Source organism: Lepidochelys olivacea (assembly GCF_965140295.1).
Source record: "Lepidochelys olivacea isolate rLepOli2 genome assembly, chromosome: 2".
Taxonomy (NCBI): domain Eukaryota; kingdom Metazoa; phylum Chordata; order Testudines; family Cheloniidae; genus Lepidochelys; species Lepidochelys olivacea.
Genome location: NC_140412.1, coordinates 70,669,256 through 70,687,054, shown reverse-complemented (window position 1 = coordinate 70,687,054; position 17,799 = coordinate 70,669,256). Strand labels below are relative to the sequence as shown.

The following is a 17,799-nucleotide window of genomic DNA, read 5'->3' as shown; positions in this document are numbered from 1 at the left end:
TTTAGATTGGATATTAGGAAAAACTTTTTCACTAAGAGGGTGGTGAAACACTGGAATGCGTTACCTAGGGAGGTGGTAGAATCTCCTTCCTTAGAGGTTTTTAAGGTCAGGCTTGACAAAGCCCTGGCTGGGATGATTTAACTGGGAATTGGTCCTGCTTTGAGCAGGGGGTGGACTAGATGACCTTCTGGGGTTCCTTCCAACCCTGATATTCTATGATTCTATGTTCCTGCTATAGACAGTCACACTCTCTCTCACCCCTTGGCTTTCACAACTAACTCCCAATTCTGCCTCCTTCCTAACCCATACTCCAGTATATTCGTTAGACAGGGAAGTATGAGGAATAAGTCACTAATCATCTGTTTATCCCCCTCAAGGTTCCATCTTCAGTTCCCTCCTCTTTGGAGTGAACATGTCAAATGGTTTCTGCCCCCTCTTGTGCACAGCTGTGATCACAGAACCTACCTGTAGATTTTGTGGTTCATCTTAAAAGGATTCTTGGCATCCTACCAGATCTTCAGACCAGTCTTCACTGCTTCAGAAGTAGAGCCCACAACGAGTCCATCTTGCTGACTCCTGCACCTGCACTAGCTCTGCACAGACCCAAGCATCTGATGACGTGGAGTCCATTCATGTGTTGGGGCCTTAGTCTACATGCTAAGGGTAGCATAGCAAGATATTTACAATGGACTCAAGCTTAGGATTAACATTTCAGGCTTTTTAGAGGCTTTGAGAAAATTTACAAATGATTTCATCTCTCCAAGAGGGAATTTTAGCACCAATTAAAAGCCAGATTGAGGAAAGAGTTTCTCCATATCCATTTCCACTGATGGATAATTATTCTGGGTTAAAATATCATCTGCAGGATCTTTCAAAGTATGAGCTGATCATTGGCTGGGGCTAGGAACAATTCTGCCACTGTATCTCCCATGTTTTAGTATTACATGGCGGGGGAGGGAGAGCGGAGGTGGCAGGGGAATAAAACAAGTTGTACCTAGCTCATTAGCATATAATACTGGCAACTCTTAGGAATCTTGTTTCCAAGCCCCTTGTGTAGGGGCTATAAATATTATGGTGTGTCAATCTTGACATTCATTGCTACCCATATTGTGCTTAAATTTTGAGTAGCACTAATACTTATTAACATTTTAAAATGGAAATAAGGTGTTTATAGCCAAGTTAGGTAAACTTTGCAAGCCAAATGTAGTAGGTTATAGAATGGCATCAGAACTCTATTAGTGAGTCAACACTCATGTCTGTAATACCAGAGATCAGATATTTTAATTTTCAGTAACCAGGAATAAAAGACACTGCAATGAAATTCACTCCACGGCACTTATTGTACTTAGGAGGTCAAAATTACTTGGATGCTTTCACATAAAGCCTATGATATGCTCTTAATGCCTGGTCTTGCTATAATCAGTACTTGTAGTGACAGGAGGCACTTCCTGCTTTATGTCTTGCCAGACCAGCGCCGCTCCCCTCCTCCCCCTTTTTTTTTTTTTTTTTTTAAGACTAGTTTCTGAATGTTTCATCTTTGGAAAGCAAAGCCCTTTACTGAAAAAACAAAATCATGTTTACTTTTTATTTACAAACATGGTAATATTGTTTTAAATAAGACTTTATTGAAACTGATCAGCAAGATTTTCCAGATTACTGAATTTCAAACAGCACAATGCCTTAGAAGACAATTTTATTAATTACTCTGTACATAGAAACAGGAATTTATTCTTGTTTTCAGAAATGGACAATAACACTGAAAGAAAATATCAAGGGAGTCAAGATAGTGTCCTGGAATGAATATCCTTTAATAAGGTTCTTGTTATGAGATAACAATAAATACATAAAACAAAGGCAGTATATATCAGCCATGTTTCTTCAGAAGCGTTCATAATATAGCAGGATGTCAACTGGCAGATTAGTCAGAAGTAGTTGAACAAACACTAACTTTTACTAGGTGACAGCAACAGAGGAAAACAGGAAAGAAATCAACACATTAGCAGGAGACAAATATTCCAACCAAGAATGTATGCTTATTATCAATTTAAGATATATATACTCCAGCTGTACCCAGGAAGGAAGAGTTGCAACACACAGTTTGAAATGTTTAACTTCGTGCCGTGACTGTTGGAGGTTGTTCTGACTGTAACTGCTTCCCAAGATACTCCCTGAAAGACACAACATAAGAAAGGTTGTGAAAGATTCCCCTGAAGAATGTCTCAAGCAGAGTGAAGAGAGGGAAACAATGCTCTTATATTTAAACCTTTTCATAGAAGAACAGTGACTAGCTATGTTGGATGCTCAACTTGAGAGCATCTTAAATGGCCAGAGCTTCATTTTCAGAGGGAGGTTGCTCTGCAACTCTTGAAGTTCAGGTGAGAGGTTTCAATTTGAGCATCTCCCCCCACCACACCCCGAAAAAGTAATCCAAAGTCACTAGTCACTTTTAAAAATCTTGACCAGTGTTCTAGCTCATCCATAACTACTGTAACTTTGTTGAGTGACAACATTCACACGTGCTGCTGGTAAAATATTTAAAGGATTATTCATCCTATAGTGTACATGTATAACTCCTGATAATGTTAGTATGCACACAGACAGTACAGACTTCTCAGTTAGCAAAACCTCATACAAATTACAGATGGAAAAGATTTATAAGATCCAATCAGGTTCATTCCCTACCTTTCTTGTATTAAGAGTGCTTTCTCCAGGCCAGCGTAAAAATGTATTCAATTTTTTTTCTTTTTAAACAAACACACTAGTCCGATCTAATCATGGAACTAAATTAACACCCAGAATCTTAAGCGTTCCGAAGATTTTTTGAATCTTTGGTAGATTCCATCTTTCACACAAATAATGAAGTATTTATCTGTTATGAAATTCCTCTATCAAATTAATCAATTTTCAAAGTAGTTTTCAGGTCATCACTGCAATGCAATGCCAATAAACGACACAAAAAAGATGAGTATAAATTGCATAAAAATGACACCAACGGCCTAATCCTTCAAGGTGGCTGCTGAGCACTCTCATGTCCCATTGGTCTTCATGGGAAATTGAGGGAGCTCCATACCTCACAGGATCTGGTCCTCAGAAAGAGTGTGGGAAGAAAGTAGAGGAGTATCATTTCCCCCACTTATGGCACAGTTACTATGACACTGTCATTTTTGCATTTGAATTTTGGCTACAGGAGCATAATAGTCTACATTAGTTAGACAAAGGCACCTAGCCACAGCAAGCCACCTTGGGAAAAGACACTAAACCAAGTTCATGTGACTCGTTTCAGATTGCAAGTTTACCTGCAGTATTTCAGATCCCCATTGACAGCCCATTTTATTACCTACCTCTCTGGCCTAACTTCACAAGTGCTGAAGAAAAATGGTTTTCAAAATCTTCAAAAATGAAGTTCAAAAGGGAACAAGTCAGAAACTTGCATTTTTCAATATTACAAGACATCCTGTTAAATGTGAGCATGAAAACCTTACGTAACTGTCTTATAGTATGGTTCTCCTGTTTAAGTGCCACAAAATCTCCAAAAGGAAGAACAGTGACCAATCTCCTACACCCCATGTTATGAATAAAATTCAGTTTAATTCTAGCATCTTATTAGAGAGAAGGATATTCAGCTTCACATGCCTTCATTTTCTATAGCATAGATAAAGCTCAGCACCAACGCTGCATTCCAGTCATAACAGAGTACTTTCCCATATCCAAAGTGTCCACAAAAATGTAATTTTAAGTGTTGTACTCCGCTAGCAGTAAAAACTTAATCTTTAATATAACTTGAATGCTTTAAAATGTAGCACCCTATGTTCCTGCATATTAACTTTCCGACGTAGTCAAATGGTTACCAGTATGTGTTTAAAAAAAAGCACTTAGAACCTGAGGAAACAATTGTCAAGTGTTGCCATGGAATCATAGTACCATAGACAGATACCAGCCCTAAGACCTGCTAATGATACGTAGCTCCCCTCCTCAAGATACTAACCGCGCTGGTCCTGGGAATGAAATTAACCAGAGCCTCTGGTGGTATAGGGGTGTGCGCCACATGGCTCTACATTGCCATGCTGTTGAACAAGAAGAAATCCCTTCTTCTGCAGAGACTTGGAATAAGACAAGCAACTCGCGTTGTCCCTGGAGTGCAGGAGTATTGATTCTCCTCTGACCTACTCCTTAGGTCTGGTTGGGATGGCATTTACAGGCTCTGGAAGGAGCTGCACCAGACTACAGGACAGTGGGCTAATGATGCTGGTAGGTTAAACTGCATAGAAGTTTATTGGTTAAACAAACTCTCTCTCAATATGCAAGTTTCATGTGATAACTGTTCACTGCTGCTAAGAGGAGAGAGATGGGATTATCGGGTTATTCTGAGAGGCCTTATACATTTAATCAGTTCTTCTCCTCACCCCCTCCCCACAGGATTATTAAAGCAGCTCTTTTAATAGAGAGCATAGTCAGGTACTAATTCTTAATGTACACGTTAAAGGACGATGCAATGAATAGGTTTTATGTGATGGCACTTAAGCATCTTCGGAGATAAATAGCAACCGTGAACAGTTATGACTGTCTTCACAAGCACAGGAAGAGATTATTGCTATGCTTTACTAACTTCTGCAAATTAGAGGCTCGAGTTAGGCAGCAAACTGTTTCAGATTGTTTAGTGTGACTCTTTCAAATCAACATTTTAGACATGCTGCTTGCCCTACGTAATTAATGCTGTGTTCAAGCAAGCAAGCAAGCACTCAATACACAGTATTGCTGGAGTTCTGGATGAGGGGAGGGAGCAGGGAAAAAGGCTAGTAAAATGGAGAATCACCAAGCCTTTTCCAGGGTGGGGGGGGACGGGGGGGACCCACTTACACAGCCTATGTAGAGAGCTATGAACAAAATACCTGCTCCGCTGGCAAAATACAGTCTCAGTCAATAGATTTCTGGTGAGGAGAACTGCCTTCCCTATGGACTAGGGCGATCTGTCACAGGTTCAGGGTAACAGCACCTGTAACATCCCTGTGTGGTCCACTCCAGGAGTGCCCAGTCAGGTGTCAGATCTCCAAACATCACCTGTCTCTGGGCAAGGACCACTGTCCCACTCCCTTCTGACTGGGGAGTTTTAAAGAAGCACAGTTCCTGGCCTTACACTATGATCTCCCTGGCAAGTCAGTCTGCCTACAGGCCAGCACCTGAGCTGTGCTTTCGCTCAGAGGACAATGAATGTTTTTACAGGGACCACACAGCTCTCTCAGCAAAGTACACTTATTTTAAGGACCAAAAAAAGCAGAGAGAAAACATGTGAAAACCAATAAAAGTTCCTATCAGCATGCTAGAGCCTTGCCAGAGGAGGTCACCTAACAGTATTATGGGGCCCTAGTAAGCCAAAATCTTTCTAACCCTTCCTCAAGGGTTGGGACACCCCTTAGCAGTTACTGTTCATTTGCTGAATCAAAATGAAGGCCTGTATCAGTTCAAGCTCAGGTTCTTAAACCAAAAGCCATTTCTCTGTTGAAGTCTCTGGAAAACCCAGTTTGGGCCCAGTATATACAAACATCTTAGGGTGTGATGCATCTCTGGAGTTGTTTACAGTCCCCAAGGTAATCACTCCACACACTCCCCCTCCCCCCCACACACACACTTTTTAGTTCCTGGAGGTGCTGTGGTAACCCTCCACCATGGAAAACACAATCATACATAAACCATTCATAAATTTGATACAACGATCTCCAAAGATACTGCATGGGATTACAATATCTGTCATACTATGTATGACCATATACAATACCACCAAGTAAATCATGTCACAGGACTATAGTGATGGAAATATTTTCTCACACAGGGAAAATACAAATAGGTGGCAAGCCAAAATGTTTAGTGATATCACCTACAAAAAGGATCCTGCAATGTTTCCTTTCACTATTTAAAGGGTGGGTGGGGAGGATGAATTCCTGCAAGCCAGCGCTCTGATATCATGGAATGCATCTGCACGAAGTGCTTCACTGACTAGCAGAAAATGTAAGGCAGCAAGGTGTGCTAGCGAGCACTCATGGTAGGTTGAACTCCTGAGAGGCCTACAACCTTCCAAATAACTGCTTTAATAGAGTTTTCTTACAATGTTGCAATTTCAGTGCCTAGCCCACAATGGACTTGTAAAGCCAAGCACTTTATATGGTTAGTAGTCTAACTAGCTCTATAACAGCACTGGTGATAACCCTAGAAGTTGACATTAGATTTACAATACAACGGCCCAGCTAGGGTCCAAGTGTTGCAATTTGAGATTGGGAGACTGATTAACTGAGGCAAAATCCATCTACCTTTGAGTATAGTGTAACCACCAGTCCTCACATTAAATACTTTAACAGATGTGTTCGAGCAGACCTGAAGAAAAGTTGTGTGTAAGCTCGACACTTGTGTGTCTCACCAACAGAAGTTGGTCCAGTAAAAGATATTACCTCATCCACCTTGTCTGTCTCCTGATTCGGACATCTGATTTTAATTCAGCTAAAAGTAATTAGAGAGTTATGCACTAGCAATTTTTTTTCTCTTTCAGGCTAAGCCTTATTTCTAGAATAAAAATGGATAGGTTTCTGGGAGATATCCAAAAGCTGACACTTTCTCCAAGGAGTTCAGAAAATTAAATATACATTTCTGTCGCATCTTCTGTATGTTCTAATATGTTCCTCCTTTTGGTACTGTCATTTTCATTTAATGTTTTCACTTCGGGGGTTGTGGGGGTATCAAGCTGAATCCAGAGTTTAGGTAGATTCTTTGTTGCGGTAATGGCAGTAAATGTTTTATGGTGATTTGATGAAGAAGTCATGGCCCTGATCCAGTGCTCACTTAATTCAATGGGAGTATTTCCACTGAATTTCTTGGGTGCTGTATCAGGAACTATTTATGTGAAAATTTGAGCTACTGGCCTTTTGCTTGTGAAGTTGCACAGTGTCGGCAGCAAATAACCCAAGACAGACAACAGCCTTGTAACTTTAAAACAAACAACTGAATCCCAACTTCATTGTGTTTAACTCTGAATCAGGAGTTGGATTCCAGAGGCTGAGGGGAAAAGATGGTAGTGAGTTTAATAGGGTAGGCTTAGGTTTTTAAACCTAAAAACACCAAACCCTTATATTCTCATGCCCACTTCAGTCAGTTTTGTCTCTCCATAAGGAATCAGAAAGATAATTTCAGTCCTGATGCTGTTTAAGCTTTTGGTTGGTCGGGCTTTTTTCCGCCACATATACTTTGTGTCTAAATGTTAATGTGTTGACTTTAAAGATTATCAGTGTAGAGCTTTTTCAAATAGTATCCAAAAGACACTCAAGTATGAAGATTTTTGACACAGACGTAATGGGTAATTCATTTTAGTAGACTGGAGTCTTTGTTAGAGTAAAAGGCACAGTGGTTTCTTTTGACAGAGAGCACTAAGATATTTTGATGTTTTTGTACTTGATTGTGTGTCTACCGAGTAAATCCAATCCAAAGTTTGATCTTTCTAGAGATGTAAGAGTATGAATTTGAAAAGTTGGTTCAAACGCAACTCTTCACGTTCTGAACAAATAAAGTCTGATCCCAGGAATACACAACACAACTAACTACAAAAGATAAGTAACCACTAGGTGACCTTTAAAAAGGTAAGAAATCAGAAAAGATTAACAGGAAGAACATTTTGAAGGTTATTACTGGATATATGTCAGTTCATTTGACTCATCCTACTAATCTAAAAACTTGTAGCTAGTTACAATGCGAGACTAATTTTATTAAATGTACTCAAAAATAGAACATATATATAGCTGTGGTTATATCACCAGTTTAACTACATCAAACAATCTCTAGAAAGCCGATAAGGGTTGCATTGCCAAAGGACAATTCCGTGGTCATAAATGAATCTCCAGAATGTTCTGAATAACAGTCATCAGCTGCAGCAAAGTAAAGTTAGAAAAACAGAGTTCATTAAAGTAGGAAAGAAAAAACAAGCTCAGATCAATTACAGCTACTCTAGATGTCTCAGACACTTTTCTTGGCCATGGGAACATAATGTTTATGCAACAATATGTGCTTAGACACTATCCCATTGAATAAACACCTTATTGCACACATTGCAATTTACAAAGTCAGGCAATATAATATAACACCGCTGTTATTAAATGGGGATATCAGAAAAAGGAAGAGATATCTTTGCTTGAGCCCCAAGACTGAAAGGAAGAATGGTCCAGCAGTTAGGACACAAGTCTGCCAGTTGAGAGAGCCAGGTTCCATGCCATGCTCTGCCACAGGCCTCCTGTATGACCCTGGGCAAGTCACTCAGGATATGTCTACACTGAGTATACCCACACTGTAATCGGGAGGTGTGATTGCAGCATGAGTAGACATACTAAAGCTAGCTTCGATCCAATAGCAATGAAGTTGCAGCAACACAGGAGGCTGCATGGGCTAGTCCTGCCCACCCAAGACCTGCGTTGCCACAGCATCACTGATACTGTTACTCAAGCTAGTATCTGCAATCACACCTCCTGACTGCAGGGTAGACTTATCCTTATTAATCTGTGCCTCAATTCCCCATGACACCTCAGAGTTATTTGCAAGGAAAAATACACTAAGGCATTTGAGTACCTAAGATAGATACGACTGACAAACAAAAGTGGCAGTGAATCTTTGCAACAGAAACAAAACAAGAATGCACTTACAATTACATGATGTATCCTAAAAGATACAAAGATACAGATGAGCCTGGACTGAGTTATTAAAAAACCAAACACACACCAAACAAGACTGAATTGTTAATTGTAACACTACTTATACCATTTTGCACCTTTGAAGTAAGTGACAACCAAGAAACAGGATGTATATCACCATATTTTATGTACACAAGAAGAAACATAGTGGTGGATGGTTGATTAAATGGGATGCATGCCAGAGCAAAGAGGACAAAACTCTAGGTCAAAAGTTACTTGTTCCTATGCACTTTAAGTATTAAATTAACATTTGTCTTTGGCTGAACCCAATATCATTAAGCAGACAATCTACAGATTAATAATGAGTGATTTAAAAAAATCATTGGTGGTATAGATTGTGTTCTTTATCACTTTGTAACATGCAAATTATTGGGTTCAGCATGCAGCTTGCTTTTTATAACACTATAATACAAGCTATTAACTACATAGTGGGAAACCTCACTTTTTATTAATAATTTTCCTTCAAGGACACATTGTCTAAGGTAGTCTTTTCTTCTATAGATATGTTTTATGACACTTAAAATTAGATTTTCAACAAAAAGCTCCACAAATTAGGTTTTGATCTAACTACATACCTGTTTAGTAAGAACACAGCAATATCAGCACAAGTCATTTTTCACTTGTTTCTATAATGTATTGTGACTGCTAAAGTTTATAAATACTTTAAGGATAAAGTCTCAGCCAGTATTCATCTAAACTGATTTATGTGTTCCAGTAATTTAAAAATTCAACTTTAAACTTCATTAAAATCAGGCAACTTAGTTTACATTTGTGCTTTACAGATCAAGAAGCCTTTATTTATCATGTTTAATAGAACGGAAAATACTTTCAACATTTAAAAGCTTTAAAGTTTATACAGATGACAGAATAATTCACGAAGGTTGAAATAAATTAGGTCTGACTGACAATTTTAATCAGACCTCTTAACATCAAGGAAAGCTTTAATTTAAAGTGCCACTTATCAGAAGTGAAATTTCATCAGAAAAACGCTACTTTGCTGTCAGCCAGCAAATGACTTTTTTCAATTACTGTGCATGGAGCTCTAAAATGAGACATTAATTTGAAAAGTAAAAATGTAACACTCAACATGATATGGAACACACACTGCAAATGAGGAATGCAAATTAGACCTCCAAAAACATGAAAAATGTGTTGTACAAGAGGTTTAGGTTTCAAGAAAGAAAATATGATCATGCACCATGAAATCCAGGGGAACACATGCAGAATACAAATTCCAGCTACCCAAATAAACGGAATGCAGCTGTGTAAAATACACATTTATGTCCAAACAAGAAAATGGAGACCTTAAGCATTAGTTAGTGGGGAGTAAGTGTCCTTGTAATCAATTATTTCTTTGCTTAATTTGTCACCTTCTATTTAGATGTATGCTTTTTAAACAAATTTTATTAATTTTATCAAAGATAGCTATTGATCATTTTGAACTTTTCAATTAGAAAAACACTTAACTACACATTTTATGTATTTTAATACTGAGAAATATGACAGCGTTCAAGATGAAAATTGTGTGAAGCTGGCTAAATCAATATAGTTAAATTTTTCTTAATATGTAGGTTGCATTATTCTTCATTGAAGCACCATTTACTAGAATTAAGCCTATAGTTTCTGGCAGCTTTACATGATTAAGCTGTTCACTATCACAAACAGATGCAAGCCAGCATGTGGGATAATTTCTAGATGGCTGGCTAACAACATAAGATCCTGCAGTTCATATTACAAGGAGCAAGCAAGATAGAGAAATATCTTTGGTGGGTGGGATTTGAAGGACAAAGTTCATAATGGGGTCTGTAAGAGTAGTGACTAAAATACAGTATAATGCCAAGCTCATGCTCAAATAAATTGGTTAGTCTCTAAGGTGCCACAAGTACTCCTTTTCTTTTTAGTATAATGCCATTAACTCTACAAAACAGCAGTTTATAATGTAGCATATTGTAAATTCTAGGAATGGAGTTTCAGGTCTATCCATATTTCTATGAATAATTTCTAAGAAAATTAATGGAGCCAAACCTCCGATACATGTAACAATACTGATACTGTACTTCCAGTTTGTCACTGGTACTTGACTGACTCCCATCACTTAACAGTCCCCCATAAGTCCCCCTTCACCATATTCATTTATTCCCCACTGATCCTGCAGAATTGCTGCTGATGTACCTTCAGTGAACTGGAAGCACACCACCACCACGAGCTGGGGTGGGATTCCCTTGCTCGTGTACACTCCTTCATGCTAGCGCCTAAGGATAAACAGCAGCGTAGCCACAGCAGCACAGGTAGTGGCAAGCGGAGACTCGGCAGCAGTGTGCAGAGTACATACCCACCTGTTTCTGGAGGGTATGTACTCTGTGTGACTCAGCCATGCTTCCGCTACCGCAGCTACACTGCTGTTTATACTCCTGCTAGCTTGATGAGGGCTAGCATGAGTATGTGTACGCCAGCAGGGGAAATCACACACCTAGTTCATAGTGTAAACACAGCCTGAGTTGTGTGCTTTAAATCTTAGTCTGCCTCAAGCTGCTTTGGGGGGTTGGAGCCCACAAGTGAGTGGGGTCCTGGGAACATCATGGACTGCCCAGAGGTCACTGATGCAGTTCAGCATTAAGGCAGGGAGGAGGTCATTGCTGAAAGGTAAACAGAGCAGGTACAGAGCAGGTTGGTGGCCGTTAGCTTGGTAAACTAGTATAGTTACCTAAAGACAGGACCAGATTTAGGGGCAGGCGACCCAGGTGACCACCTGGGGTGCCGGGATTGGGGGGTGCCAAGCTCAGCGTGCTCTTTTTGTAGATAGCAACAAAAGGGAAAATGTTTGAAGTAAAATGTTTCAGGTATTCCGGATGTAGATTCATTTTTCACTAACCTTCTAGAATGTTCTGGACCTTTGTAGAATCTTGTGGCACCTTCCTGACTTTCTGAGAACTACATATTCCTTGAACCTCCTAGAATGTTGTCAGCCATGCCCTTGCAGGTGTATGGCATGAATAAATACATATTTACGGATCCTAGCATGCAAATTTATCGTATTATATGACAGAGATCAATCATGCATGCAAACTGTGCGAAGTCGTGAAATGGTCTAAAATGCAATAAAAAATAAGATATTCAAAAGTTTAACAAATGGGGAAGGGGGGACCCCACTAAAGATGCTCCTTGACTAGGACGCCATTTGGTCTAGGGGTGGCCCTGCCTAAAGATATTGTGAACTCAGCCACTGACTTAACCTAACAGAAGAAACAAAACAAATATGCATTTCCAAAAGGTTCCACAGTACTATGGATCAGTATGTCTAAGGAGAAGCCAAGAATGTTTGACATCTACACGTATATTGTCAGCTTATTTGCCAAACAGCTGACAGCGTGTAGGACCATATTACTTCCCCTATGGACAGTATGAAGGTGAGTGTGTTCATGAAGAAAACTAAGGGAGCCATTTCCACTTTCTACAGAGGCGAGGGGGGTTTTCCACCCTCCACTTATCTCTTCGGGGCATATGAAGAAAAAAAGTAAGCAGAGCTAGGAGGCTAACTGAGCTTGCACAATTCACCCACCCTCAGAACTAGACTAGCTTCCAGGAAAATTCAGAGAGTTAATGCTACCTCAAGAAACACCAGCTGTTGTGTGCTCTGTGATTCCTTTCCGCAGAGCCAAAGAGCACAGATGGGAACACTGCATGCTGGCTGCCCAGATGGGAAGTGATGGAAAATTCTTTTACAGAGCAACCTGACATTTGCGGGATAGGGTGCTGTGATTCCAGAGAATCCCTGGTCTCTCCTACTTTTTTGAAGCTTAGGCCATCAGCCTGCCCACTGTGAGTTATGGCAGAGAATGTGCCAACTCCACAGTGACAATGAAGTCTCAATACCCACCTGCAGAAGTAAAGAAACAGATTGATAGAGCCAGAAGAGTTCCCAGAAGTCACCTACTACAGGACAGGCCTAACAAAGAAAATAACAGAACGCCACTAGCCGTCACCTTCAGCCCCCAAATAAAACCCCTCCAACGCATTATTAAGGATCTACAACCTATCCTAAAGGATGACCCAACACTCTCACAAATCTTGGGAGACAGGCCAGTCCTTGCCTACAGACAGCCCCGCAACCTGAAGCAAATACTCACCAACAACCACATACCACACAACAGAACCACTAACCCAGGAACTTATCCTTGCAACAAAGCCCGTTGCCAATTGTGCCCAAATATCTATTCAGGGGACACCATCACAGGGCCTAATAACATCAGCCACACTATCAGAGGCTCGTTCACCTGCACATCCACCAATGTGATATATGCCATCATGTGCCAGCAATGCCCCTCTGCCATGTACATTGGTCAAACTGGACAGTCTCTACGTAAAAGAATAAATGGACACAAATCAGATGTCAAGAATTATAACATTCATAAACCAGTCGGAGAACACTTCAATCTCTCTGGTCACGCAATCACAGACATGAAGGTCGCTATCTTAAAACAAAAAAACTTCAAATCCAGACTCCAGCGAGAAACTGCTGAATTGGAATTCATTTGCAAATTGGATACTATTAATTTAGGCTTAAATAGAGACTGGGAGTGGCTAAGTCATTATGCAAGGTAGCCTGTTTCCTCTTGTTTTTTTCCTACCCCCCCCCGCCCCCAGATGTTCTGGTTTAACTTGGATTTAAACTTGAAGAGTGGTCAGTTTGGATGAGCTATTACCAGCAGGAGAGTGAGTTTGTGTGTGTATGGGGGTGGGGGGGATGTGAGAAAACCTGGATTTGTGCAGGAAATAGCCCAACTTGATTGTCATGCACATTGTGTAAAGAGTTGTCACTTTGGATGGGCTATCACCAGCAGGAGAGTGAATTTGTGTGGGGGGGGTGGAGGGTGAGAAAGCCTGGATTTGTGCTGGAAATGGCCCACCTGATGATCACTTTAGATAAGCTATTACCAGCAGGACAGTGGGGTGGGAGGAGGTATTGTTTCATATTCTCTATGTATATATAAAATCTGCTGCAGTTTCCACGATATGCATCTGAGGAAGTGAGCTGTAGCTCATGAAAGCTTATGCTCTAATAAATTGGTTAGTCTCTAAGGTGCCACAAGTACTCCTTTTTCTTTTTGCGAATACAGACTAACACGGCTGTTACTCTGAAACCTGATCTGGGTGTGTGTTTGTTCCCTTCTGCACACTTGAGCAGAAGGCAAGCATTTGAGTTGTAACGTGGCTAAGACATTTCATTGTGGGTGACTGATGGGAATATGGAACATGTATTCCAAGCATAACATTTAGAACAGAGTTTTCATTCCATTCAAGGAACAGGATGACAGTAATAGCTCGATAAGTTCATTAATGTGAAGCTACTTTCACAGATTCCAAGACCAGAAGGGACCTGGGTAACCTCCTGTATGACACAGACCCATAGAACAGGCCCAAAATAATTCCTAGAGCACATTTTAGAAAAAACACCCAATTTTGATTTAAAAATTGCAATTAATGGAGAATCCATCACAAACCTTGGTAAATTGTTCCAGTGGTTACTTACCCTCACAGTTAAAAATGTACGCCTTATTTCCACTCTGAAAATGTCTAGCTTCAACTTCCAGCCATTGGATCATGTTATGTATCTTTCTCTGCCAGATTGAAGAGCCCAAATCAAGTATTTGTTCCCCATGTAGGTACTTATAGACTAATCAAGTATCAGAGGGGTAGTTGTGTTAGTCTGGATCCACAAAAACAATAAATGCCCAAATAAATCCGTTAGTCTTTAAAGTGCCACCAGCCTCCTTGTTGTTTTTATAGACTACTCAAGTCACCCCTTAATCATCTCTTTCTTAAGCTAAATAGATTGAGCTCCTTGAGTCTATCACTATAAGGCATGTTTTCTAAACCTTTAATTATTCTCATGGCTCTTCTCTGAACCCTCTCCAATTTATCAACATCTTTCTTGAATTGTGGACACCAGAACTGGATACAGTATTCCAGCACATAGTGTTCTATTCCTACTCGAGAGATTCCCTTTAGATGCATCCAAGGATTGCATTAGTCTTTTTAGCCACAGCATCACACTGAGAGCTCATGTTCAACTGATTATCCACCATAAGCCCCAGTTCTTTTTCACAGTCAGAGCTCCCATCCCATAAGTATGGCTTAGATTCTTTGTTCCCAGATGTTCACATTTAGCCATATTAAAACACACGGTTGACTTGTGCTCAGTTTACCAAGCAATCTGGATCGCTCTGAGTCAGTGACTTGTATTCTTCACTATTTACCACTCCCCACAATTTCTGGGTCACCTGCAAAACTTTAACACTGATGATTTTATTCTTTCTTTCAGGTCATTGATAAAAATATTAAATACCATAGAACCCCAAATACATCCCTGGGGGATCCCACTACAAATGCTTGATGATGATTCCCCACTTACAATTACATTGAGACCTTTTAGTTAGCCAGTTTTTAGTCCATTTAATGTGTGCCATGTCGATTTTATATCATTCTAGTTTGTTTTTTTTAATCAAAAAGTCATGGGGTACCAACTCAAAGACCTTAGAGAAGTCTAAGTATATTACCGTCAACACTATTGCCTTTATCAGCCAAACTTCTAATTCTCATCAAAAAGCATGATATGATCTATTTTCCATAAACCCATGTTGATGAGCATTAACTATTACCCTCCTTAAATTCTGGTGTTTAATCAAGTCCCACATCAGCTGCTCCATTATCTTGCCAGGATCCACGTCAGACTGACAAGCCTATAATTACCTGGGTCATCCCATTTACCCTCTTAAATATTGGAACATTAGCTTTCTTCCAGTCTTCTGGAACTTCCCAGTGTTTCAAGACACACTGAAAGTCAGCACTAACATCCAAGCAAGCTCCTCAGCCTGATCTTTTAAAGTTATTGGATGCAAGTCATCAGGACCTGCTGATCTAAAAATGTCACACTTCAGTACCTGCTGTTTAATACTCTCCCAAGATACTAGAGGAATAGCAAGTGTTATCATATATGCCGTGACCAAATACAGAAGAGAAATATTTATTGAGCATTTCTGCCTTTTCTGCTTTATTAATAATTCTACCATTTCCATACAGTAACGGATAATACCATTGTCAAGGTTCTTTTTCTCCTTAATACATTTTTTGAAAACCCCTACTTATAGTCCTTAACTCTGATGGCCATATATTTCTCCTTGTGTCCTTGCTTCCTTCATTAATTTTCTACATTTCCTAGCTTCTGATCTATATTCATTACTATCAACTTCCCTTTTCTTCCATTTGTTAGGACATGCAAGATAATTTTCTTCTGGGTTATCAATACTCTTGAACAGGTAATGCCAGTCCCAGTCCCACTCCATCCATCCTAAATAGGTTATAAGCAGTGATTTTAACATTCCAGTCATGCGAATCATGGTTTCATACCAACTATAGCTAATTTTTGCTCATAAATGAGCAATTACAGTTCCTCTTGTTTGTTACCAGGCTCCCAGCATTGGTGTAGGGGCAATTAAAGAATTTCTCGTCTTCATGTCCTTCGGATCCTCAACTAATTTTGTTCTCAACATTTAAATCTTGTGCTAAATGAGTGCTCTTATCTTCACTCTTTTTACCCTTCCCTTTTTGTTATTAGTTTAATGCTCTCCTGACTTTAGCCAGCCTGTTCCCAAACAGATTAGTTCCCCTTCTACTGAGGCAGAGACCATCCAAACTGTAAAGCTCCCTCTTCCCAGGGAAAGTGAACTAATGTTCCACAAAAACCAAAACTCTGCACCCTACACCACTTACCTAGTCAGCAGTACATTTCCAGATCCTTCTGCCTTCTTTTACTCATGGGACAAGAAGGCTCTCCAAGAAAATCACGTGGACATTCTTCTTCTTCAGCATGCTTCCGCGTTCCCTGAAGTAATCTATTATCTGTGAGATATCCTGTGATGCAGTGTCATTAATGTCGATATGAACCATCGCCAATGGATCCTTGTCCATCAACTTCAGAAGCCTATCCAATTTCAGAGCAACTTCTTGTGTCATGGCTCCAGACAAAGAGCACACCATCCTGTTGTCCACCTCTCCCTTGCAGAATGTTTTCAACTCTTCTGAATATTGAATCCCTAATAAGGATCATCTGTCTTCCTTGGATGATTGGGGAACTCTTTGTCGGCAAGCTGGATTTTCTTACATCCACAGGTGTGTCCCACACGTCTCTCTATTCCTTTGGATTAAGAGACGTATCTTCCACAGTTTCCACATCAAATACCTGGTATTGATTGGAAACTTCTAGCAGTGCAAAATTCTTCCTGATCCTCTTCTCTCTAGTGGCCACAGCCTGCCTATCCTCATCTATTTCTAGCCACGTAGAATGCAACTGTGACCTCTTGCCTCTGATGGTTACCAACTGCCAAGCCTCTTTTCTTACCTCCTCTCTCTCTCTCAGACTGCTTGTCTGTAGTCTCCTTATAGTTCATAGGTGTTAAAGTATGGTATTATGCCTTGAAGTACAGGAAAGACACGCTGTTACATCCAGCAAACAAATGAACATGTTTACTGGTTCTTTTTGAGCTAGTATCTGAAAATTGCTGTAATTTAGGAAGTTAATGCTCTGATTTTTCTTTTTTAAAATACAAGTTTACATCATAAAAATACTGCTGCAACTGACAGATTCCTGTGCTAGTCCTTGGCCTTATTAAATGGACAGAGTATCCTGCCAGAACACAGGCACAGAAATTGGCAGAGAGAGATGGTCCCTCTCTTGAACATAGTTAAGGCACAGAGTGAAAGGGCAGTATGAAAAAATATGCACTGTCACTTCCAGTGCTATACTTTTTTCCTGAGGACAGCCGACTTCCATTTCCAATACTGTGAGCCTGGCATCTTTCACAAACACTAATTCACTTTCAAAAAAGTCAGCTCATCCTTGCTTTCATCTGTCATTTTACACACATTAAATGATGCTAAGATTAGAATTCTAAAGAAATAACTTGGCTATCTGCTACACCACTGCACGATTCTTTTAAAATGCAAATTCAACTCAAAACTATTTCACTAACATGAATTGTCTGAAAAATGACAACGTGTAGCCACTTCTGACCACGACTAA

At 39.9% G+C, this 17,799-nt stretch overlaps 1 protein-coding gene across 2 annotated transcripts in view; it reads right to left on the bottom strand.

Moving 5' to 3' along the window:
* Nucleotides 1-1,745: 1,745 nt before the first annotated feature.
* Nucleotides 1,746-17,799, bottom strand: part of ATP6V1H (ATPase H+ transporting V1 subunit H) — an 86,552-nt gene continuing 70,498 nt past the window's right edge. The window contains exon 13 of one of the 2 annotated variants that reach the window (XM_084621008.1): nt 1,746-2,168. In XM_084621008.1, the coding sequence (XP_084477134.1) occupies nt 2,108-2,168 (61 nt within the window). In that variant the 3' untranslated portion in view covers nt 1,746-2,107. The remainder of the gene's footprint in view (nt 2,169-17,799) is intronic. The other variant, XM_084621007.1, reaches the window with a different exon arrangement.